General features: G+C 43.4%; 1 protein-coding gene across 9 annotated transcripts in view; it reads right to left on the reverse strand.

The window, feature by feature from the left end:
• The window catches only part of REV1 (REV1 DNA directed polymerase), a 114,907-nt gene that overhangs the window by 15,418 nt on the left and 72,901 nt on the right, over window positions 1-26,588 (reverse strand). For all 9 annotated transcript variants that reach the window (XM_064268463.1, XM_064268462.1, XM_064268460.1 and 6 more), the window contains 9 exons: window positions 25,013-25,167; window positions 23,279-23,398; window positions 13,257-13,477; window positions 11,055-11,227; window positions 4,774-4,876; window positions 3,515-3,680; window positions 3,102-3,304; window positions 490-723; window positions 19-142 (listed from right to left, as the gene is read on the reverse strand). In XM_064268463.1, coding sequence (XP_064124533.1) covers window positions 19-142; window positions 490-723; window positions 3,102-3,304; window positions 3,515-3,680; window positions 4,774-4,876; window positions 11,055-11,227; window positions 13,257-13,477; window positions 23,279-23,398; window positions 25,013-25,167 — 1,499 coding nt within the window. The remainder of the gene's footprint in view (window positions 1-18; window positions 143-489; window positions 724-3,101; window positions 3,305-3,514; window positions 3,681-4,773; window positions 4,877-11,054; window positions 11,228-13,256; window positions 13,478-23,278; window positions 23,399-25,012; window positions 25,168-26,588) is intronic.

A 26,588-nucleotide genomic window follows, 5' to 3' on the forward strand; every position in this document is an offset into this window, starting at 1 on the left:
GTCACTTCCAAGGCTTACCTGCTGTGCTCCCGGCCTGCTGCTGGGGAGCTGCGTGCTCTCCCTGCCTTTGTCTCTGATCATATGCTGCTCTCAGCTCCTTCTGAAGCTCAGCAGGAAGGGCAGCAAACACCTCGGGGTCCACCTAGCAGAAGAGAGATGGTCTAAAGTTAGACCAGAGTTTATTCTTTATGGCGACTTTATATTTCTCACAAGATAGATTGTTTTCAAATTAATTTTTCTAGCCTGCATGAGTTCTTAGTACGTCTTCAGTATCAAAGCTCATTAAATCCTTCATGTTTAGGATGAGTATAAGGAATAAAATTGAGGCTCACAGGAAACGTTTTTACACTTCCAGCTCAGGCTGATTGTGTGTGCCCACGCACGGTATACCACTGCCCAGCTCGTGTGTGCTGTCTGCCGGTGAACGGCACGGGGGTGTCGGGGGTGTCTTCCCAGCTTCTGGCCACAACATCCCTAAGTTGAGCTCACCTGTGAAAGTGCTGGAAGGGCTATGACATTGATTCCCGTGTCACTGTTAGATTCTTGAGCTTCTGGAATTTGTAACAAAACTGCCCCAACTGGTTGTGGCAATATCCCCGTATTACAGCCATTTGCTGGTTCTCTTTTTCTGTCCCCCTGGAGTTCTCCTTGCTGAAGAGCACACACTTGCTCTACTTGCTCCCGGAGATCAGGTGGAAGTGCTTCTAAGACAGACTGGTCGAGCTATAAAATACCAAACAGGGTGAAGATACAGCACCTCAGAGGTCAAGTGTCCGGAGAGTTAACAGCACTTTAATTTTACTTTGAACATCTTGGATAATCAACATAAGGTCCAGATCAGCAAATTTCTGGCCTTTGGTCGTTTAAGCACAAGCGGTCAAACAGGGAGTGTAGAGATCCCCAGTTTCCACGACTGGCCAGTACCACGTGCTCAAGTAAGTCCAGATACACTCCTTAGCCTCTTGGGAGAGGAGCAGATAGACAGGCAGAGCCTGTGTGATACGCTCAAATCGACCTTGCCCCTGCCGCTGGGCACAGACAGGGTGACGGCTTCCTGGATCAGAAGGTTACTTTTCAGATGGAAGCCTGTCTGCCCAGAAATACAAATAAATCTCTGAGTCTTAGAGCAGCAAGCTAGAAAAAAATTTCTTAGAAGTTCACTTTTCTTTGGCCTGCAAAACAGAATCCTCTACTCCCATCCACCGCCGTACATCCTGCCCTTTGGAAACCTGCAGCACCGTGAACCGGGCAGGCCCATCTTACCTTGCCAGGAAGCACAATCTCTGGATGTCTCACCACATCTGGGGCCTAGTATGAACACATCAGGATCACCTGTTCCCTGGTCCTCACCATATCTGGGGCCTAGTGTGAACACATCAGGATCACCTGTTCCCTGGTCCTCGGCCACACCTGGGGCCTAGTGTGAACACATCAGGATCACCTGTTCCCTGGTCCTCGGCCACACCTGGGGCCTAGTGTGAACACATCAGGATCACCTGTTCCCTGGTCCTCACCACATGTGGAGCCTTAGTGTGAGCACATCAGGATCACCTGTTCCCTGGTCCTCATTGACATCTGGGGCCCAGTGTGTACCCATCAGGATCACCTACTCCCTGGTCCTTACCACATCTGGGGCCCAATGTGAACACATCAGGATCACCTGTTTCCTGGTCCTCACATGTGGAGCCTTAGTGTGAGCACATCAGGATCACCTGTTCCCTGGTCCTCATTGACATCTGGGGCCCATTGTGTACCCATCAGGATCACCTGTTCCCTGGTCCTCATTGACATCTGGGGCCCATTGTGTACCCATCAGGATCACCTGTTCCCTGGTCACCACATCTGGGGTCCAATGTGAACACATCAGGATCACCTGTTCCCTGGTCCTCGGCCACATCTGGGGCCTTAGTGTGAACATATCAGGATCACCTGTTCCCTGGTCCTCACATCTGGGGCCTAGTGTGAGCACATCTGGATCTCCTGTTCCTTGGTCCTCAATGACATCTGGGGCCCAATGTGTACCCACCAGGATCACCTGTTCCCCGGTCCTGACCACATCTGGGGCCTAGTGTGAACACGTCAGGATCACCTGTTCCCTGGTCCTCACATCTGGGGCCTAGTGTGAGCACGTCTGGATTGCCTGTTCCCTGGTCCTTACCACATCTGGGGCCCAGTGTGAGCACATCTGGATCGCCTGTTCCCTGGTCCTCAAGCCAGCATTTACATCTCCTCAATCTCCTTCTACTTGGGGGAGTGGAGGTGGCCATAAGGACATCCACGGTATAGCTTCAGGTGTGATCATCAAGCTTTCAAGGAGCACACAACACCGGTAACAGTCTACCACATGTATAGCCCACACAGTCATTCACTGTACCTATTTCCAGGGACACAGAGAACTGCTGGCAAATGTAGGAAAAAGCAGCTCTGCCACAGTCTTCAGCTTTACTACTGCTCACCCAAGTGTCTGTCGCACAGAGCACGCACACGATCGCCCCCACATGTCTGTCGCACAGAGCACGCACACGATCGCCCCCACATGTCTGTTGCACAGAGCACGCACACGATCGCCCCCACATGTCTGTTGCACAGAGCATGCACACGATCGCCCCCACATGTCTGTTGCACAGAGCATGCACACGATCGCCCCCACATGTCTGTTGCACAGAGCACGCACACGATCGCCCCCACATGTCTGTTGCACAGAGCATGCACACGATCGCCCCCACGTGTCTGTTGCACAGAGCATGCACACGATCGCCCCCACATGTCTGTTGCACAGAGCACGCACACGATCGCCCCCACATGTCTGTTGCACAGAGCATGCACACGATCGCCCCCACGTGTCTGTTGCACAGAGCATGCACACGATCGCCCCCACATGTCTGTTGCACAGAGCATGCACACGATCGCCACTGTTACAGAAAGGAAAAGCAGCTGCGAGAACTGCCTTTTATTCGCGTTTTACAACTTAAAAGCGTTGCAAATCTTCATATCCACCCTTACAGTTAGCCCTTTTCCCCTTTCTTGGTTATACTGATTAAGAAATCTAAAATATCATTCCTACTATAAAACCATTTGTATTTAGAACTATGAAAACATACCTGGGAAGGTGATGGAACCTCTATACTTAGGTTAAGTCTTGATTTCAAGCTGACAGGAGAATGCAGACCATTCCATTTCACTGGAGACTCGGCTTTCCTGGGAACAGGACTGATGGCCGATGTCAGATGGGCAGAAAGAGATGGCACCGAAGTGCCTGTCCTAGAGGAAGATGCTATTTCTAGATCCACAGTGGCCAGAAATACTACAATCAAAACAAAGGAAACACATAAAATAGCCTCTTCAGATCATCTGGGGAAAAGGTTTTCCAAGTACTTTTTAGTACACACAGTGGAAAGAACCAAACTTCATTACTGACTCGTCATAATTAAGAAAGTAAACTTGTTTCTTAAAAATCATAAACCACCATGCCAGACATCTTCGGTCAAAAGGGGCACCGTGCAGACTAACCCACCTTCCTTATGCTCCTCCTCTGTGGACATCTTAGTTTTCTGAACTTGGAGGAGGTCGACAACAGAGCGTGACCCACCAGAAAAGTGGCCTGGCTGTACCGATGGGCGACCGGCACACGTGGGAGGGGTCTGATGAGTTGGAACCAACTGATTCACAAGAATCCCCACCTGAACCAGAAGAAAGAACGCACGTTTCTAGGAAAACTAAAACGAAAACAAATTCACCTAAGCAAGATTCTTAGCTTATCTGTTACACCACACTGTAGATCCCGTTTCTAGAATAATGGGATAAAGCATGTACATAGAGATAGCAGCTTTTATATTTAGTTTGTATGGTCTCAAGAGAGTCCGTGAGCAATTATTCATCTCACTGTTCCATAAGACAACTCCACCCAAACGTCCTGCAATCTCTTTACAACCAGAAAATCCTAACAAGTGGAATACTGGATCCACTGGCACTCCAGTCAACCAAGGTTTTAAAGTAGGATTTTTTTAGTTTAAACTGGGGACAGTGTACTTGACAATCCTACTACCATTCTTCTGTTTACAACGTACTCTACAAAAAAAATAGGTGGGGTGTAGGGAAAGTGTGGGTACACTGGAGGTGTCTACAGATAACTTCCTCCCCCCACAAAACCCTATCACAACAGTATTTCAGGGAGAAGTCTGCATCGCAGATGGCTTACTGGCTTTTTAATTCTTCTACAAAACCCACACCGAGCCTAGCCTGCAAAGGTTAATCGTTCACTACGAAAGGAAGTTTGAGGTGCTGCGTTCTTCCTGCCCTCTTCCCTGTCTGTGCAGAGGCACCTTCGTGTGCCTCGGTACACCACCCCCTCCGGAGTATCACTCTGCAGACATGGAAGAATGTCTGATGAAAAAGGACCTCATGGGCGTACAGATTATTTACAGATTCACACTCCTGAGAGTCCTGTCTGTACGCACAGGGGAGGGCGAACAGGAGGAATAAAATAGTGTGTATAAATAAATTCTCAGTTAGTTTAAAAAAAGAAGGGTACAATAAAGATCCCAGACGTAATTATTACCCTAGGCAGAAAACAAGGGAGATTCTTATCTAAAGTAAAAAGATCAGGTCAAATGAGAAAGGCAAAAGTTTTTCTCCTTCCATACTCCCCGGGCGGTATCACAGGCGCTGAAGACCTTCACGTAAACCCCTGCCGCACTGTGACCATTCTCAGATCTACCCTCAAATGAGGAAAACATTACAGAAAGTCAGCATTTTAAAATTTCATATACTCACCCCTCTCATATCCGATATATTTAGTTTCATTGCATGAAACATGTTTAGTGTAGCCTTCCCGATGATCTTTGCACTGTCTGTTGCCTGGTCAAGAGTGACAGTCCTGTAAATGAGAGAATTATTTTTTTAAAGGAACAAAACCTACACTCCACATGTACTCACCAGGACCTCATTAGCAGTACAGAAGTGTTTAAAGAGTTATAGAAAGCTTATGGAGAAAGTTACAAAATAGTTTAAATGATTATGTACTATATATAATCCTTCAAGGAAGCCAGTAACACGGAATTAATGCCACTGGCACAACAAAAAATAGAAAAACTACACAGAACGTTGGGACTTTCAGGGGAAAAAAGTAAAAATAAGCTGAGAAATTAAAAAAAAAAGACGAATTTCAGTTACCACATATGCAGCTATACGCGTATCACGCGTAACTACACAGAAATGGTCCGCTCTGCTGGATTAGCTATGTGGTGGTCCACTTAACGTTCAGAAGAGAGCGATGAAGTCCCTGTACTTGGGTTTTGCTTGATCTTTTTACGTTATGTTTACAGCAAAGCCAATGTTTAATTTCAACAAGTCAATGTGCTCATTACAGCTGTACATCTGTCTCAAAGGCGTCATAGATGGAAAAAGAAATACGTGGACAGCAAGGACTCTAAAGCCCGGAGAAAGCAGAACACGTGATTCGGAGGCCTGGAGGAGGCTACTCGGTGTCAGGAGGGCAAGCGCCTGCCCAGCGCTCCTTCAGAGCCTTCTGGGCTCCTGTGGTAGGAACAGCAGCTTCCACCCCAGAGGTTTCCGCAGCCTCTGGTCCACCCGGAGCCCAGAGTCCCCTCGTGGTGGGCGGGCAGACTGACAACACCGAGTACCTGCCCTCCCGACCAAGGAGCCAACAAAGAAGCAGACACCTAGTCGGAGACATTACCACACTCACTGTCACCTCAGATAGAGGAATTCCGGCTGGGTTTTAAATATTACACTTACCGTATTTACCTTCTTCAGTTACTGGAGGGCATCAGGCATTCATCTATGAAACGTACCCAGTTCCACTTCTCTAAGGGAACCATTTGCAAAATATTTCACTGGTTTGTCACCCAGTAATTACCTTAAAGCAAGATTTTTAGCTCAACATGGTGACTTGAACACGTTTTTATCTTCGTTTCTTTCCAAAACTCCACTAAACTGACTGGAAATAATTCTAAAAGGTATAAACTCTTAAGAGAGAAGTGGGGGAGGAACACAGGTAGAGGAGAAATGTGAACCATGATTTGGGAACACTGCAGGCAAGCCAGTGATGCTAAGTTACCAAGCTGCCTTCTAAATGCCTCAAGCAAGAACTCATCTTTAGAGACAAGCCAATTTATGCGACAGAACCTCAGAAAAGCTCAGGAGTCAGCAGTGTCAGGTATCTGAAGGGAGGGCCACAGAGGGGGTTGAAAATGTACAAGAAAAACTGATCCAGAAATCCCCTCCCTCTCTTACAGAAGGCTGCACTGTCGACATAGAGGGGCTACAGCTATCAGGCTTGGCAGAGGGAAGGAGTGAGGGGCCTTACTCGAAAGACCGTAACCCTTTTCCCACCCAGTTACCAGAATGCTCGCTGCCATCCTTGTATCTTCCCACCTACCCCTGGGGCAATTCGACTCTGGGGAAAAACAGACTAGCCTAATAAAAAAGACAGCAGAGCCAACAATTATTTGTGGTATACAGAGACCAGGGCCCTGCAGCCACTCAGCTTACAGCGAAGCCCCCTGGCCTACACGTCCCTAAGAACACAGAGGCTCCAAACAACTTCTGAGCAGGTCACACAGGAACAGCCAGCCAACAGCCTGCACACAAAAGACAGCAGCCAAAACAAACAGGGGAAAAGAGCTCAGAGAAGTAGAGATGACACCAGAACTAGAAGATGATTCAGGAGACTAGATAATATTGCATCTGTGATGTAAGACAAAAGATCCTCGCCCCACCCAAAACAAAGGCTCTCAAATTAGGAATTTAGTACAAATAAAGTATTTAATACTGACCAAGTGCCTGGCCTAATGGCAAAGACCAAAACGTAAAATTCAAAACACCCAAGAGAGAAGATCCAGAAGGTCCCAGAGAGAAAGAACACAGGTCTCCAACAAAGAGGTGATCCTAAGAGCCTCTGCATTTAAAACCTTATATCAGTTGACTATTTCGCATGACACCAGACGTACCAAACCAAAAAACCAAACCCGTTACCGTCGAGTCGATTCCGACTCATAGCAACACTCTAGGACAGAGTAGAACTGCCCCATAGAGTTTCCAAGGAGCGCCTGGTAGATTTGAACTGCCGGCCCTTGGGTTAGCAGCTTTAGCACTTAACCACTATGCCACCAGCAGACATAGGCTAAGAAAATTTACCTCCACACATTTTTTCTCAAAAAGACATTAGAAGATATGCTTCAATAATTAAGGCAGTAAATGAAAGAGGGAGACCAGGGATCTAATACAGATCACAGAGAAGGGACATCCCAGGACCCCAACTTTGTAGTAGGTCTTAAAACCATTCCGGATTACAGTAGGCCCCAAGAAAAAATATTAAACTGACAGATTATCTGATGTATTCAAATATATTGGAAGGGATTCTAGGAATCGACTCAGTGACAGGCTCACCAAAAAGCAAACAAACCAAACAAGGCGCTTGCTTACTCAGGAATAGGAAGTTCAAAAGGAAAGGCAAGTGAACAGATCACAGTACGTACTACGTGGAGCAGCCATGGGCAGCACAGATGAGGTCAGGATAACGGAGTACCAGGCGGTGATGCGAACAAAAGCTGATGGCCTTCACAGAGGCAAGGCAGGTGTGCACACGGGGAGCGGCACCGGACAATGGAAGGAAGAGAATACACCTCGTCAGCAGCAGAAAGGCAGTAATAACGTGCAAAATGGAAATAAGCTAGAAGCAGTGGCTCACATACCTCTAGAAAGATGAGTGTAAACACTAGAAGAAACCACTACAAAGTGGGGAAGAATGGAACTTGGAGCCCAGGAGGAGGGGTGGAGGGGACCGAAAGCATCATATTTGACCTCAACTATGCAACTGAGTTACTTTCATATTAAATACAATTAAAAAAAAAAACAAAACAAAACATAAAGGAACCCCATGGTGAAAATGTTTTTCCAATGTGGGAAAAAAAACTGCTAGAAGAAAAATTTTCCCAAGTGATAATCAAGCCACAACTCTCAATCTACTTGTGGCTCTTCAACATACCATTTAAAACCTGTCATTTCTACGAAAGTTATTATGCACTGGAGTCTGTGAACGACGTGAATACCATGCAGTTTTTGATTAATGCCGACTACAAGAGATTATGAAATTATGGAATATGGAGTATCACTAAGTCAACCAAACATTTCTTTCTGGAAAGGGCCTAAAAGTAAACATTTTGGGCTTTGCAGTCTCTTTTGCATATTCTTCGTTTATAATCCTTTATGTAAAATCTATTCGTAGCTCACAGGTCATATAAAAACAGGCCACAGGCTGGATCTGGCCATGGAAAGTAGTTTGCCAGCCCCATCAGTACTGGAAATACAAGGTCAGTATGAAGGAACCCTGGTGACGCAGTGGTTAAGTGCTTGGCTGCTAACTGAAAGCTCAGCGATTTGAACCCACCAGCCATTCCGAGGGAGAAAGATGTGGCAGTCTGCTCCCGTAAAGATTACAACCTTGGAAAACCTATGGGGCAACTCTATTCTCTCCTATAAGGTCGCCATGAGTCACAACTGACTCGGATGCAGTGAGTTTGATTTTGGTTATTATAATCACCAAGCTAGAGCATTTGCTACCAAGTTATAATATCAACAAAATGTTAGGTGTAAGTAAAAGGCTTACAAGTTGGCCCCCATCTTAGTAGCACATATGAAATCATACTTGTTTCTATTAATCATGTGTTCTTTTTGCATCCATCATGTCTCGCTCAGTTAGGATTTAAAGGAACAACAAAACGTACACTTCCTTTCCCGCAACGTTCAGTAATTTTGAACTGTCCTTTATTTATTAAACAGGAGTCCTTACTGTGTTAGAGACAGACACTGACATACTTATGTAAGAAATGATACGGCACCTGAAGTTTGCTTCAAAATAACTGGGAAGGTGGGGGAAGGACAGCACGGGGCAGCTGTGAAATAAGAGTGATCACTGCTGAAACAAGGGGACAGGCGTTCTTTATACTAGTCCTCCTTATTTTGCACATATTTAGAAAGTTCAACGAAATATTTAAGTTTAGGATAAAAACTGAGCTATTTCCAACTATTACAGCAAGCAGGATGTGTAAGAAAAAGCTGAATGAATATTATCCTTGAAATGGGAGGAGATGATAAAGTATAATTTATACTAATTTTATTAACGCTATAATTGGGTTTCGGGAGTACTTAGATTCTCTAAGAAAGGATTAAACAAAGGCTGATTATCTTACTAAGATTAGACCGAGTAAACCCTTGGGTACTGTTGAGTGCACCAAACATACCCTACTAAGTAACTACCAGATATTGAAAAACACATACATGGGGGCAAGGTGGGGTGGGGAGGGACCTGGATTACTCCAGTTCTCAAAGGGAAATGATTTAATTTTTTAGATGACCCCTTCCATGTATCTGTTTGAAATTTCGCAGTTCCTCTTTCCACATATGCGCAGGCAAAGAAAAAAAATGGTGAGATTCAGGGTCAATGGACGACAGCAGTTTCAGTTACTGGGCTAGATGAAAAAGACCTTTTTTAGTGGGGGGGTGGTGAGCTTTATATAAACAGTATGATTTAAGACTACAGGAATACATGAAGGGTTATTTAAAAAGTCAATGAAGGTTAGAATTGTTGACAAACTAACTTGGGACAAAAGAACAATTTATTAGCTCCAGGCCTTAAAACAACAGATTATATTCCCAGAAAAGATGCTATAAACTGGACCTAATTTTTCCCATAGAAACTATGTTTAAAAAGATAATTATATTCGTAAGGGCCTAATAACCAACTTACTACAGCAATTACTACACTAATACTGTATTTAACTAACTTACTACAGCAAGGACCACTAAGACTGTATGTAATCTACTTACTACAGCAAGGACCACTACGACTGTATGTAATCAACTTAACTACAGCAAGGACCACTAAGGCTGTATGTAATGAACTTACTACAGCGAGGACCACTAAGACTATGTAATCAACTTACTGCAGCGAGGACCACTAAGACTGTATGTAATCAACTTACTACAGCGAGGACCACTAAGACTGTATGTAATCAACTTACTACAGCAAGGACCACTAAGACTGTATGTAATCTACCTACTACAGCAAGGACCACTAAGACTGTATGTAATCTACCTACTACAGCAAGGACCACTAAGACTGTATGTAACTATCATTTGAGATACGCGTACATCATATTGCCTATTAAAACAGGAAAATGTAACAGTTCAGATAACCATAAATTTATACTTTATAAGTTTTTTTTTAATTTATGATCCCTGCTTTTATGGCGAACAAACGCATTCATGATTAAGCTGGACACCTGCCATGTTTGACAGTAGTCATCACATTGCTCTTAGCAATATCACCATATACACAGATATAATGTATACAGCTGGCATGAGCTAACCCTTAAACCATTCTAATTTCCTTATATGTGGCTTTCAATGTCAAAAGACTCAAATCTTTGTTATGATGGGCAGATGAAGTAAAACACAGTGTACTATGTAGCATAAAATGACACACAAATCAAGCCTTTTCATATTGGTCACAAATCTTATGTAAAGTTTTTTTTATCAGTGGTCATCACATCATAACAGGGCTTTCAATGATGTCTAGCAGTTTTCAGGGACCACAATGACTAAGTGATTCATAAACAGAAACTACCTGCCCGAATGAATTAGATGTCTCATTCAAATCACTGTTTGCAGTACTATACTGGTGCTTCCCTCAGGGGCAGCTTTACCAAGGCCATAAACTACAACGCTCTCTCCGTCTGCAGGTGCGGCCTACCCCCTTCCTCCGGCCCACGCACTAAAGTCAAAGCTTGGGACCCCAAGGAAAGGCCATGCGGGTGGAACGCACTGGAGGCTGGCCTAGTGTTCTGCTGAGCTCGTGACCAGCTGAACAAGAAGACATTGCCGAAAGCAGCCTGGGACAAGGTCTGGCTCTACAGTATCAGCGACACCAGAGCTCAAAGGCCTTTATGCAAACTTTTCCTTAGTTGTCTTTGCTGCGTATTAGCTGTAACAACCTGCCCTGCAATCTGACCCTCTTTGTAAAACGAGCTTACCTGGTGATGTTATCACAAATTCCATGGCCTCCAAATTTCGCAGGTTCCACCGGGGCCCCCGGCTTTCGCACCATGATCTTCAGAGTCAGACGTTTACCCTTCACGCTGGCAGCTTCAAGCCGCCTTTGAATTTCTTCTGAAAGACTTAAAAGAAAAGCTTCTGCTTCTTTTGGCTATGAAAAGAGAAACATGGAATAACTTCCATGTTAATTTCCTAAATACCTAACTTTTAATACTAAGCATGTCTATTATTTACCATCTTGGTAAACTTCTATTAAAAAATAAACATTCTTTCCTGAATAAACTGAATGCTTCGAAGGCCAGTGTAGCAGCGGCAGGGGTTTGGGGACCATGGTTTCAGGGGACATCTAAGTCAACTGGCATAATAAAATCTATTAAGAAAACATTCTGCATCCCACTTTGAAGAGTGGCATCTAGGGTCTTAAACACTAGCAAGCAGTCATCTAAGATACATCAATTGGTCTCAGCCCACCTGGATCAAAGGAGAATGGAGAACACCAAGGACACAAGGTAATTATGACCCCAAGAGACAGAAAGGGCCACATGAACCAGAGACTACATCATCCTGAGACCAGAAGAACTAGATGGTGCCCGGCTACAACCAATGAGTGCACTGACAGAGAACACAACAGAGAACCCCTGAGGGAGGAGGAGAGCAGTGGGATGCAGACCCCAAATTCTCATAAAAAGACCAGACTTAATGGTCTGAGACTGGAAGGACCCAGGTGGTCATGGCCCCCAGACCTTCTGTTGGCCCAGGACAGGAACCATTCCCAAAGCCAACTCTTTAGACATGGATTGGACTGAACAATGGGTTGGAGAGGGATGCTGGTGAGAAATGAGCTTCTTGATCAGGTGGACACTTCAGACTATGTTGGCATCTCCTGCCTGGAGGGGAGATGAGAGGGTAGAGGGGGCTAGAAGCTAGCGAAATGGACACGAAAAGAGAAAGCGGAGGGAGGGGGCGGGAGGGAGTGGGCTGTCTCATTGGGGGAGAGTAATTGGGAGTATGTAGCAAGGTGTATGTAAGTTTTTACGTGAGAGACTGACTTGATTTGTCAACTTTCACTTAAAGCACAATAAAAATTAAAAAAAAAAATTCTGGGCAACCAATGTCACAAAACAATATGTGTATCAACTGTTTAATGAGCAACTAATTTGCTCTGTAAACCATCATCTAAAATACAATAAATAAATAAATATTCTGTATACCCATCTTCCCAGCCAAGCAGAAGTGATGAGTACCTTTAAAAGGAGTTTTTCATTTCTTGCTTTTTTATGCCATCGCTTACCTGTTACAAATTCTGCTGTACTTACGTCATTACAGTAAAGCGTTAATACAATGTGCTTTCTTCAATATCGTACTCTATTCCTACGTATGGAGCTCTGGTGGCTCAGTGGTTAAGGGCTTGGCTGCTAACCAAAAGGCTGGCGGTTTGAATTCACCAGCCGCTCCTTGGGAACCCTATGGGGCAGTTCTACTCTGTTCTATAGGTCCAATTATGAATCAGAATCGACTTGATGGCAGTGGGTTTGGTTTTTATTCCTATGCACAATGCAAGCTCTGTCTCCATCCTTAAGGAAACGGGAACTGCTGAGTTACAAGGACTACGCATGACGGGGAAATGAACAGACTTCCCAGGTTTCAAATCCTCACTGGATATAAAGAAAAACAATGTACTATGCAGCACAAAAAGACACACAAAATCACTTTTTTTGTGTGATATAAATTCCTAGAGACACAGCCAAACCCAAATACATATTCCAAAGGACAATGAAAACTATTCAATCATCTGTGCCACTACCCCTTTTCCATAAGCAAGGACAACTAGAAGTTAGCTGAAACTTACTTTCAACCACAGCTTAAAAAGTATTTCAACACAAAATACATTTCCTGGTCTTTTTTTTCCCCTTCACTAGAAATTAGAATAATTATAATCTAAAATTCTGTAAGACCTGACCCCAAAAGCATGACTATTTCATGCCTTACCCCCAGATCTGGGTTCCTTCAGTCTTACCCTAGGGCTACACCTTACCACACACTGCCTGAAAAGGCCTTCTTCAGGCTTTGAAAACATGGAGAATTTTGACACTTAACCTCAAGCCTCAAGTGTAGTTGGGAAGACAGGATTACGGAAAAGCCTAGACAACATGAGGTAAAATCCTGCAAGAGATCAGCACCTGGGTAAACCTTATTCCATAGTTGATCTCAGCTGAGATAGACTTTCTTTCCTTTTCAGTTCGAACTGGTCGGTCATCCAAACCACGGCAGAACCTATAAAGCATTTGACCTGTTTTGGGACCGAATTCCTTTTGGAGTTTTGCCATGGTCACATGTTGCAAGTCTCCACAGGTTTCAATTCCCAAAGATGTTAACTTGGATTCCATGGAACGTCCAACTCCTAGGAAAGGAGGGTATTCACGGTGGTTTAGTTTTGCAGGTAAACGAATAAAAACAATGTTAGCAATACGCAGTAACTATCATTAACGCAAAAACCTAACTCCCTTAAAAGTGTTGTTAAATGATGTAACTGAAACATTTTAAAGATTTTTTTAGTGCAAAATCATGCTAATTGTGTTATTTCTAGAATCTAGTTCTTAATTTGGATTCACATACAGTAAAGCAGAAACACCTCAAATACGTCTAAAATAAGTTATCAAAAGAATGTGACCTTAATTTCTCAGTATCAAGATTTCTATTTTCCAAAATCAACTAATTAAGTGATGTCCGTTAGTTGCTGTGGAGTCGATTTTGACTCATGACCCCGAGTGGGCAGGGTGACTGACTCATGGCGACCCCGAGTGGGCAGGGTGATTGACTCATGGCGACCCCGAGTGGGCAGGGTGACTGACTCATGGCGACCCCGAGTGGGCAGGGTGACTGACTCATGGCGACCCCGAGTGGGCAGGGTGACTGACTCATGGCGACCCCGAGTGGGCAGGGTGACTGACTCATGGCGACCCCGAGTGGGCAGGGTGACTGACTCATGGCGACCCCAAGTGGGCAAAGTAGACCTGTTCCATGGGGTTTTCAAGGCTGTGACCTTTCACAAGCAGGTCACCAGACCTGTCTCCCAAGGCCCCTCTGGATGGGTTTGAACCACCAATCTTTGAGCTAGTAGTCACGCACTTAACCATCTGCACTACCTAGAAACTCCTGATTAAGTAGGAGACTAGTATCTTTAAATGAGTCCTCTAGGATGACCTACAGGCCCAGGGGCAGACTACAGAACGTTATCGACTCTACTATGATTTTGGTGATGACCAAACTTCACAATGGTTTCAGCCACATTTTCTTTGAATGGGAACTAGAACAAGAACTTTTGATACAGAGCCAAACCCAGAAACACAATTTGCTGTCAGACTGGACAAAAGAAGTTTATCAGTGACCTGGAGGTGAAGGTTCCGACACAAACAGACTTGGGGCTGGGGGAAGATTATCTCCCTGAAAAGGCACTAAGCTCCCTGCAGCAGAGCCGGCTATCAGCAGTCCCTACACTCTTACAGGCTCAAGGTTCTCAGCCTCACCCAGAGGACGCTGATGAGTTCTGCTGACCTAGGCTGGGGACTTGGTTTTCCTCTATTTGCCCGAAAAGCTGATAAAAGGTATGCGTATCTAGGAAAGAAGTTCGGATAGGGAAAAACAGTATTTCTTATTAATATGGTCTCCCTATCATCAAATAAGTATTTCCCATCAATGAGAAAAAGACCATGTATGTTTCTGGTCTTCTATAGGGTGACACAGTGGTTAAGAGCTCTGCTGCCAACCAAAAGGTTGGAAGTTAGAATCCACCAGCCATTCCCTGGAGACCCTATGAGGCAGTTCTACTCTGTCCTATAGGGTCACTATAAGTCGAAACTGACTGAACAGCAATGGGTTTTTGGGGTTTTTTTTTGTTTTATCAAGAGAGAGCTCAGAGTTATCTTCTGCTCATCAGTGTCCTTGTTGGTTCTGGCTCCCATCCTCCTTAGGGTCTTCAGTAACAGAAGACACAGTCCAGTCCAGGGTCTCTAGGGAGAACCTCTGGAAGCAGCAATGTATGATGCAAAGTTAGGAGGTTCCCAACTTCCCTGACCTACAGCCATGGAGGTGGGTGAGAAAAGTCTACCATATCAGCTGCTGTCTCGTCAATTCCGACTCACAGAAATCTCATGTGTGTCAGAGTAGAACGGTGCTCCATAGGGTTTTCAATGGCTGATTTTTTCAGAAGTAGAGACTGCCAGGCCTTTCTTCTGAGGTGCCTCTGGGTGGACTGAAACCTTTAACCTTTTGGTAGCAGCCGAGTGCATTAATTACCTGCACCACCCAGGGACTCCTGTGACAAGTGTAAACCAAGATAATTTATTCCCTAGTCGAAGTTACCCAGAAGATGTTAAGGGTGCTGCTTCCCACTTGTACCACTTTAAAGTCTAAGTTAGAACAAAGGGAAGTAAGGCTACCAGAGAGTCAGCATTAATTAAACCACCCCCCCTTAAAAAAATAACCCTGTGGAATTATCATTCACAAAAAAGTGAAATTCTAAGTAAAACCTATCTGAGTATTTTTCAAGATGGTGGGGAGAGAGACCCAAGGGAATGGACAAATCTCAGACCAGGCTGGCCAAAGGCAGACACTATACACTGCTATCTGTGCTCTGGGAGGGCTTCCTGCCTCTCTTTGTCCTTCCCATTGCTGCCCCGCTCCCCACCCCACCCCACCCTGAGGTGACCATGATGGCTCCCTTACAGACGTGGTAAGCCAAGCTGTTTGTACCGACTTACGCATTTAGCAAGGGGCAATAACAACACTGGAGTGTGTGTGTTTTGGGGGTGGGGAGGGCTTAGAAAAGTCTCCCCATAGTTTTTGAGAGTACCTTGAAGACACTGGAACAAAACTACCACGGAATAGACAAGACAGCAGTGAGTTTTTGGTTTCAGTAAATGCAAAATACAGGACTATATATTAAACATGACCAAATCAACCACACGTAACTTGAACTGCCCCCAAAGGAAGACGAAAAGCTCCTCTCTGCTCATTTGACGGACAGAAACGAAGTAGGGGAGGGAGGCATGGGGAGGCCCTACCTCTAACCCATGGGTACCCAGTTACCTCGGGTGGGGCAGTGGTGGAAAAAGTAAGCTTGGAATCAGCACCAAAATCCCAAGAGGGTTGCTAGCTTACCTTGTAAGCAAACACTTCTGAGCAAAAAGAGCATCTGCTAAAGAAGTAAAGGGGTCTTGAGGCCCAAATCTAGACACTAGAAACATGAAGAAGCGTGAATGAAGACGCACTAGCTGTTAGAACAGAGTCTCCCGGAAGGAAGAAAAACAACGATGTGGGAGCTCCACACCCAGCACATGGGCCAAAGACTGGGTATCTGTCCCTGAAGGGGAATTATTAGTCCAGATTCAAAGTGGCAGTAATAGCCTCTCCCTGGTACCCGGCACCTTGCTGTCTGAGAGACACAGAGGAGTAAAGTCTCAGAGTTAAAGCTGCCATCGTCTCCATGAGTGTTGTCAAAAGAGTTTTCTGTGATGGTGGAGATGCTCTGTATCTGTGCTGTCCGCTGCTCCAAACATTGGCCATGTGTGGCTACCAAGCACTTGATATGTGCCCAGTGCAACTAAGGATTTTATTTAACTTAACTTTAAATTTTACTAGCCAAGTCTGACTAGTAGCTACCCCACTGGGACAGTGTAGTTCATTTCTTTTTTTTTTAACCAAGATAATAAATACTGTTTATAACTTCTTTAAATTTACATGGTCCTCCAACATACTAACATCGTATGAATTTCAAACAAAACAAAAATACATTTACAGTAGTATTACTGGTCACTAAAATGGAGAGGGGAAATCAATGACGGGAATTCACAAATGTTTTCATCAAGGCGATACTGACCCTAGCCAACCATTTAGTACCTGCCTCCTCCAAGTGCTCTGAATCTCTGGAATGCCCATCGTGAAACACCTCTCAGCGCACAGTAATTCAGAAATTCTCATGGGTTCTTTGCTTTCCGATTTATCTGATGAACTGGGGGTAGAAGTGGGTCCTGGACAATATGCTCTCCTTCTTTTATCTGGCCCAGTCACATCCACTGCCCAGCCAGCTGTGGCCTGTGGCCCTTCTCTGAAGTGGCCAAGTGAAGATTGACTTCAGCAAGACCCAGGGCTGACAGCACTGCAGCGTGTTTCTTCAGAAACATACATGCCTTCTCCACAGGTCAGCTCCCTACAACAGGGTCTCCTGTGGCTGGAGCCAGGGCAGGGTCAAATGGATCAACACCAAAACTCAGATGGCCTGGACTTTGTCTTTGGACAAACAGCAGATGGATGGTCTGTCCCATGACCTTCTGAATACCACACTGATCAATGTCCCTCATGGAAAGATACCGGATATCACAGTTCTTTAAAATAAAATGCCCAGGAGGGTGACGTCTCTTAGACCAATATATACAATATCTGAGGAAGAGACACAAAGTTTGATTCAGGGCAACTCCAAGAGTTGTGGTACCTTGTCCTGTAGTTCTCTGAGGGGGAGTCGAACCAGCTGTTCATGGAGATTTCCTGATGAAGTGTTCAGGGGTCAGCATGGGCATCAACCAGGTGACACGAAGGTCCGGGCAGTGCCAGATGTAGCCACTAATGGTATCGATTGCCAGGCTGTGGTCTCCTTCCACCACGACATGGCTGTAACCACCAGACACAGCCCTACTACCTCAAGCAGTTCCTGGCTGGCAAGGCCCACTGAATGTGGACTCACTGTGAGGTTGCTGGAGAGGTCATCTTTGGGAACCGGAGTAAAACTCAAATCTTTGGTCTTTTAGGTGGCAGCCCAAATTAGAGGGCCTTTTCATCAAGCCAACTTCTCTTACAGCGGCTGGACTGCTTTCCATTTTCACTGTATACCCTTTCTGAGGAGGCCGCAGAAGCCAGTCAGCTCTCTGCCCCCTGCCCGCATCCCATAGAGAGCACCCTCCACCCCTTCCCTGCCTCCCCATCATCTGTAGGAAAACCAGGACACGACAGATGTTTACAAGCTTCATGTCCATGGTGGTTCTCCGAGGGTAAAGACATAATGAGATGACAGACTGGCTGCACAAGCTGTGCTGAGCGTAGCTTGAACAAGATGCAAACCAAACTTGTCGCCATCGAGCCGATTCCAACTCGAAACAGTGACACTACAGGACAGAGTAGAACTGCTTCCAAGGAGCAGCCAAGTTCTTAACCACTGCACCAGCAGGGCTGCATCCTTAAATTAGAGACACAGGCATAAGGTGAAAGGCTTTGCAAAGATTCAAAGAATACGTAGAAACAGCTATTATTGAGATAATAACAACAACCTTTTCTTTCATTAAAGAAAGATTTCATTAAGTAATTTGTTAGTTTAACATATGATCATTATTCTGTGGAGTTCCCGAAAAAAAAAAAAAAAAGTAATGTGTTTTCCTTCTTATGTAGCTACTGTAACTGTTTAGTATTGTGCTAGGCACATCATGTGTTGACAAACACGGGTGAAAAGAGAGGTTGTGGAGGGGGAAGGGAAGAGGAGAGAAGGGAGGATTAACAGTGAGTTTCTTCTGGTTATCAGCTAGACAGCAAATGTCCTCAAAGCATCATCCCTAAGATGTTAGCAGGTACTACAGACTCACCATTGAATATCTTTGGGAAATTAGTCATTTTTAACAGGTAAGTAGGTGTCTTCATTGCAGGAGTTATCAGAACCTTTACTGCGTGGGGCCCTCCACTAGGGATGCTCACGCATCCGTGGAATTCCATGGAACGCACTTTGGAAAAGAAAGGACGGCAATGCCATCTTTAGGACAGAGATAACCATGGAGATGGCTGACGTGCATACTTGAAATGTTCTAAACCAGTAAGATTAAGAATTTGGAAATTTTATAAAAGTCAATAGTTTAAATACATGAAAATCACATGAACAATTTTGGGTGGAAGACTACCTGGTTTTGAAGGAGAGAAGAGGCTGACTTAGAAGAAGATGGCTTTAACAACAAAAAGGCAAACAACCCAATTAAAAAATTGGCAAAACATATGGACAGGCACTTCATCAAAGAGGACATTCAGGCAGCCGACAAGCTTGAGAAGATGTTCATGATCATGAGCCGTTAAAACCAAACCAAACCCATTGGCGTTGAGTTCTGACTCCTAGTGACCCTATAGGACAGAGTGGAGCCCTGGTGGCACAGTGCTTAAGAGCTAGGGCTGCTAATCAAAAGCTCTGCAGTTTGAATCCACCAGCCACTCCTTGGAAATCATATGGGATGGTTCTACTCTGTCCTATAGAGCTGCTATGAGTTGGAATCAATGGCAACGGGACTTTTTTTCATAGGACTGAGGAGAACTACCCTATAAGGTTTCCAAAGAGCAGCTGGTGGATTTGAACTGCCGACCTACTGGTTAGCAGCCAAGCTCTTAACCACTGTGACACCAGGGCTCTCATTAGCCATTAAAACCCACTGCCATCAAGTCAATTCCAACTCCTAGTGACCCTATAGGACAAAGCAGAAAGCCCCATAGGGTTTCCAAGGAGGGCCTGGGGGATTCGAACTGCCAACCTTTTGTATAGCAGCCATAGCTCTTACCACTAAACCACCAGGGTTTCATCAGACAGCTGGAAATCAAAACTACAATGAGATATCATCTCAGTCCTGCTACAATGGCACAGATAAAAAAAAACAGAAAACAACAAATGCTGGTGAGAAGGTGGGGAGATAAGAACTGTTACGTACTGCTGGTGAGAATGTAAAATGGTACAACCACTATGCAAAATGGTATAACGTTTCCTCAAAAAAAAAAAAACAAAAAACTAGGAAGAGAACTATCTTATGATCCAGTAATCCCACTCCTGGGTGTATACCTAGGAGACCTAACAGAAGCGACACGACCAGACACCGGCACACCTATGTTCACTGCAGCACTATTCGTAATAGCAAAAAGGTGGAACAAACCTGAACGATCATCAACAGATGAGCGGATAAATAAAGTGTGGTACGATGGAGTACGTCACAGCTGTAAAGAATACTGATGAGTTCATGATCAGCGGATGAATCTCGAGGACATTACGCTGAGTGAAATAAGCCAATCACAAAAGGACAAATACTGTCTGATCTCGCTTTTATAAAAAAGACGAGAATAGGTATATACACAGAAATCAACATTCATTGGTGTTACCAGGGATGGGGGTGCAGGGGGAAGAGGAGGGGAATCACTCTCTAGATAAGAGACACTTGTTATTTGTGGTGATGGGAAAGGTAATACTGAATACAGGTGAAGTGTGCACAACCTGCCCAAGGTAAATGATGACACTAAGAAGTACACAAGAGTAAGTGATGTTTTTGGTAAATGCTGTTAACATATACAATTGTGCAACAGCAATAACAACCAAATATATGTGTGTGGTTACACACGTAAATATGTATGCACATACTTTTTTTTTTTTATGTGTATAGGAAGGCATGTGTGTATACATGTGTGTAACTGTAGGGAGTATGTGTGTACTGCACATAACAGTCACATATATAATAAAGCACATGAGGAGGCATAGTTAGATACTTCCTAGATATAAACACCTAGTGAGATTGGTTTACTGGGTTTGAAGGCTTAGAACCATAGTCTTGTGGAACAACTCGGTCAACTGGCATAACGTAGTTTATCATTTTTTTGTTCTACATCCTACTTTGGTGAGTAGTGTCTGGGGTCTTAAAAGGTTACAAGCAGCCATCTACGACAGAACTATTGGTCTCTACTTGTCTGGAGCAAAGGAGAAAGAAGGAAACCAAAGACTCAAAGAAGCAACTAGTCTATAAGACTAATAGTCTCCATGAACCATGGCTTCATCTACCAAGACCAGAAGAACTAGATGGTGCCCAGCTGCCAATAACAATCATTCTGATCAGGGATACAGTAGATCATCTCGGATAGAATGGAAGAGAAATGTAGAACGGAACTCAAATTTTTAAAAAAGGCCAGACTTACTGGATTGACCGAAGACTAGCAGGACCCTCGAGACTACTGCCCTGAGATACCCTTTAAACTCTGAATTGAAACCACTTCTCGAGGTCTCTTTTCGGCTAAATAATAGACTGGCTCATAAAATAAACAGCATCACCCATGAGTACTGTGCTCCTGTAAAAAAGTCACTGATATGAGGCCAAATGGCCAACAGTTACCCTAGCAAAGATAAGAAGGTAAGGGGAGGCAAAAAAACTAGATTAAAGGAAATGGAACGAGAACAGAAATGAGAATGTTGACACATTGTGAAAAATGTAACCAATGTCACCGAACAATATGTAAAGAAATTGTTAAATGGGAACCCTAATTTGCAATGTAAGCTTTTACCAAAAACACAATGAAATACTATTTAAAAGAAAATAAAAAAGAAGGTGGTGGCTTGGCAGAGGAAGTCAATATGGCTACCTCAATCTTTCAGGCAGGGCTCCCGGGTGATACAACAGTGAGCGTGCTCAGCTGCTAACCAAAAGGCTGGGGGCCCAAGCCCTCCCAGAGATTCCTCGTGAGAAAGACCCAGTCATCTACTTGTGAGAAGTCAGCCCCTGAAAACCCTGTGGAACACAGACCTATCCTGACGCACACGAGGTTGCCGCGAGTTGGAACCGACAGCGACTGGTCTGTTACCGTTCAGGCATCCCTGAGGCAATTCCAAGCTGTGCTTAGGAGCTCAGCCGGGACTCGTAATCTCACACTTGCCCTTCAACAAATAAAGGCTCCCCGGCCAGGAAGCAAATGAAAGCGAACAGTTAAAATACGAGGTCAGGGAACTAAAAATTCTCTATTTCTAAAAAAAAAAAAAAAAAAAAACAAAAAGCAAAATCAATGGATTTAAAGATTGCTAGCACAAGAAACCTGAAGCCATATTTCACATACACCTTTAAATATACTGTTTCCTTCTATAAAACGGAAATAAAATTTGGTATTAAAATTGTTTAAACTGTGTTGTCTAATAAGGTGACTTGCTAATTTGATTTTATGAATTATTCAAATTAAACCTCAAATTGTCACATTAAACACTTAGTTCTGATACTACTACATTATGTTTTAAACCTTTTTTTTTTAAACTAGTGATTCAGGGAGCTTTAGAACCATCCCAACATAAAATGCCATTTGGGTCATTTAATAATTTACAGCCTTACAAGACAAATTCCTAAGCTCAGATCTACTCTTTTTATTAGGCCTAATTTTTAAGAATATGAATCTAAACATACCACTAAATCTATTTTTAACAAACAAGTGAATTAAAAAACTTTCATTATCAATGTTCTGTCTTGAACTTTCTCCACCACAAATAGAAGGAAGCTTTGCAAAGCCAACATCATCTGCTTGATAACAAATTTGAGAGGATTATCTGAAAATAATATCAAGAATTACTATTTGGCTTAGAGAAATTTCTTAAAAATAGATACTTACCATAAAAAGGAAGTTAAAACATTGAGTACTTTGTGAAATAAACTCTCCTACACACACACACAAAAATCTTAGATGTATACAAGGCCCCCAAATGATCAACCATTTGTCAGTTACAATTAATTATAATTCGATGATTTCTCTACGGAAAAGAGTTTTAGATATTAAATTATTTTATCTTTTTTTAGTTAGCCACATAGCAACTAAACAAAAAGATAAAATAACATTCTGCCTCTTGGGCAAGAATGGTGTAGGTGAAGTTTTATTTCAAAATCTAGAGTTAACAAAAACAAAACACTTCCATCTTTAGATTTTATTTTTTTTAACACAGCTCATACATTTTCTACTTCTAAAACTATTTGTTCAGAAAACTTACTGCTATTAGTACTGCAGGCTGGTTTTACAAATAGAATGGCGTCTCCAAAACTTGGTCTTTGGCCTAGAAGTACACCATTGCAATTACGGGTTATTTAAAAGACCAAAAGGCAATTTCATCGTATTCCCTTTTCAAAATGTCTTAGAGTTCCTTGACCTTGCTACTTGAGAAATACTTAAAGTAAAACCCATGAAAAGTCAAATGAAAACAGAACACTGAAGTCCTGATAAATCGAGGTGCTACTCATGGAGGAATTGTTAGGTCTGATTTTCATGGCGTTCAAAAGTAGCTTAAAAAATTTTTTTTTGTTTAAATTCATGTTTGGGAAAAGGGAGATATATTAGAAAACTATAAAAAACACTAGTAAACGTCTAAAAGAAATAAAACTTCAAAAGAATTTGTGTTTACCTGGTAGGTTAATAACTAGCTGGCCTCTGATAAAATCATCAACCTCTTCTGGCTTTAAGTGGTACTGCCCGTCTGGCTTTGCTTTTCTAGTTGCCATTCTAGCCAGAAGAATATTAGATCCTAGAAAGTTAAAAAAAAAAAAAAAAAAAAGTGGTTCAAGAAATATTCACCACAATATTTTCTTAATTTCCTAACAAAGACAACTAGACAAGTTACCTATCAAATTTCTAAAACAATTTCCATTATTTCCAACACTATATATAACACTGGCAGACTTTTGTTACACACTACAGGTCGTAACAAGCATCAAGCACTATTGCTGGAAAGAGGGGACAGAGGCTTCTCTTTGTTCTAAAACCGGTGCCATTTCTCTGTCTCCCACCCAGACGAAGGAGTCGAGAAAGCAGTCCTGACCGTCTAAGATTGGGGGTGGACAGGAATTCGGGGAATAATCAGAAATTTTCCCTTGCTAGATAGGGAAATGAGGCTAAAGGAATGCTATCAGATTGGGAAAAACAAAGCCCAAAGAACCAAAAGTCTCACCATACCATCAGAGCATGTGTGACGGAAACTGAAAGCATGAGAGCCTTAAAAAGAAAGATGGGAGCTGATAGTCAGGTCCAAGGTGTGGATATGAACTAGAGAGCTAAAGCAGAGCAGAAGGAAGGGTTCTGGGAACTGAGAAGGTGCCAGAGATTAGCAAAGCTAGGATGTTAAGTGAGCCTCTATGTAGACTGAGAATCTCCAGAACTTAGGGAAGACTTACATAAAGGGCATGTCTTGGTTTTATCAAAGACTTGTGAACATGTAAGAATGTGTTCATATTATCACTTGTAAATTAAACACAACTACAAACAAGTTAAAACTCTGACTGACCCTGGTAAGTCTAAATGAATACCGAAGAACTACGGACCAGCAGCAGGGAGTAAACAGGCAGGCCACCTAGTACCTGGTGGGATGCTGAAAATTTCAGAGGAAGAAGAGTTTTTTTGAAGAGTAATGGTTGGAAGCGACAATGCAAGCTAAGAGAAAGGTAATTTTCAAGCCTGAGGCACACAAAGAATGGAAGGGACAGACTGGCTCCCCTTGGGAGAATGGCAAGAGAAGTGATAGCTTGAGGAAAGGACAGGGTCAGGTACTGGGTAGGTTCAAAGAGGAGGAGGAGCAAGGAAGAGTCAAGAAAGGAAGGATAAATGGTACAGCTGAAGAAAGCCTGGAGAGAGGATAGATAAGGGGTGGAGCAAGATTGGAAAATCCCCGAGAACGCTCATCAATCAGGCTAACACCCAGAATTGAGAGAATGAAGACAGGACTGGTTAAGCGTTCCAAAAAGCTGAAGTTCAGAGAATAACTGATATACAAGTTAACAGAAAGTTAACTTCTTATCTCATACCACCACACAGCTTTAAATATGGCTTTTGTTCACTTTGAAAAAAATATTGCTTACAAATACTGGATTCATTTCTCCCCATTTCTGAAGAACAAATAAGAATTATGCCAGCTTGTTTATTCCAAAGGTATTACCAACTATGTATCTGAATTTCCAACATCTTTATCTCATGTTCCGCACATCTGTGGGTAATGCTAACAATTGTTTCAGGAGGGAGAGGCCTATGCAGCATGCAGCAAACTAGTAAAATGAAAAAACTAAAAACCACTCCCTAAAACGAAGTGATATCCAAGGATTCCAAAGCCACACTTCAAGTAAAATGACAAGATAAGCTGGATACTAACCAATCCCAATGGAGGCAGCACATTTAGTCTGGTCTTTTATTTCCATACGGACAGCATTTGCAAATTCATCAGGAGTAAGTCTGGTCTCTGCAAGGATCTCGGTGATGTCTACCAGTGCTTCATCACAACTGACAGCTTCGATGTTGTGAGTATAGCTGTCAACACAAAGCGAAGGCAATGAATCACAGCCACAGCTCACCATCTGCTGACTACTGCAATAAAGTCTTCCTATGACATCATTCTTCAGTTTTTCCTCAGAAGGTTTAAAATACTAAAAAAAAAAAAAAAAAGCTAGCATTTTAAATAAAGTGGCTCCAAGAGCCATTATTTAGTTACCTATCTTTTATCTGCATGGTTACTAAATTTGTGTTTTTCTTTTTCCATATTAACTGCTAAAAGCGCAACAGAAATTATCACTCTGGTTCCTCTATACTGAAAATGCTTCTGTGAACCTCTGAACAGCTGAAAAGCTCTGGGTGAATCTGACCTATGGAAATAGCTATTCTCAAAAATTTCAAACACGGTTTAGCAGAATCAGTCAATTAAGTAGTTGCTGCTCTCCTAACACTGAAATGCCCTCCCCAACAGCAGGGCTAGGATGCAGCGGGACACAACGGTCAATCATCCCAACTGCCTTATTAGGAGGAGGCCATTCACTCTTCCTGCACGGGAAATAAGCTGTTCTTGTTTTGTTTTTTGTCATCTTATATGATCTACCCCCACAAAAGTTTTAAGTAGCTAAACAAGAGGAAAAACAAGAAAAAAGTTGCTATGTGATCACAATGCCAATGAAATATAAGGACCATGAAACCATGAAATAGAACTGAACCAGAGACATAAGGTAACCAGAGACCCCAGAATCAAAAATTCATCGTCAATAATCCACGTAGTAACCTACAGTACAAGGGCCAGGCCTCACCTCTCACCTATACCTTACTGTAGGTTACCAGTCAGATTAAATACCTATATCCATTCAAGAAGTGAGTACGCTTTGTTCAGTCTGAAATAGAAGATGAAGTTTGGAAGAGCAGAAGGGTATACCTGATGTGAAAGTTTTTTCTTCATAGTGAAAGTTGCCCTGAGGTACAGGCCACTGAAAATGTTTCCACGGACTAAAATTGTATCAGGACTAGCATGGAGGGTTCTCCCTCAAATCCTTCTGATCTGAGGCCCAGGCTGGTAGTCGGAGGGTCTCCATACTCAGTACGCAGTAGGACGACTACTCAACTCAGTCACTCATTCCCATTCCCAATCGGATGCTACCATGACCTCAGCTGTGGGCAAGGAAAAAAGCACACTTTCCACTTGCCAACACCAACATCCCCATATTTGGGATCTTAAGCATAGTTATGATTAAGACTGATGTATCACCCAGCACTCAGTCCTCTGCACTGATGCCAGATAACTTCATCGGTCCCCTTACATTCTTCTCCTCTACTAACGTGAGCTCCCTTGATGGCAGGAGTTGGATCTTAGTGCTCTGTGTGAGACTAGCGGCATCAGGCAGTAGTCTGCACTTAGTGGACACTCGATAAACAAGTGTTCAAACGAAAGGGTGAGAAAGAGGTAGAGCTAG

This window comes from Loxodonta africana, chromosome 15 (assembly GCF_030014295.1).
Source record: "Loxodonta africana isolate mLoxAfr1 chromosome 15, mLoxAfr1.hap2, whole genome shotgun sequence".
NCBI classification, from domain to species: domain Eukaryota; kingdom Metazoa; phylum Chordata; class Mammalia; order Proboscidea; family Elephantidae; genus Loxodonta; species Loxodonta africana.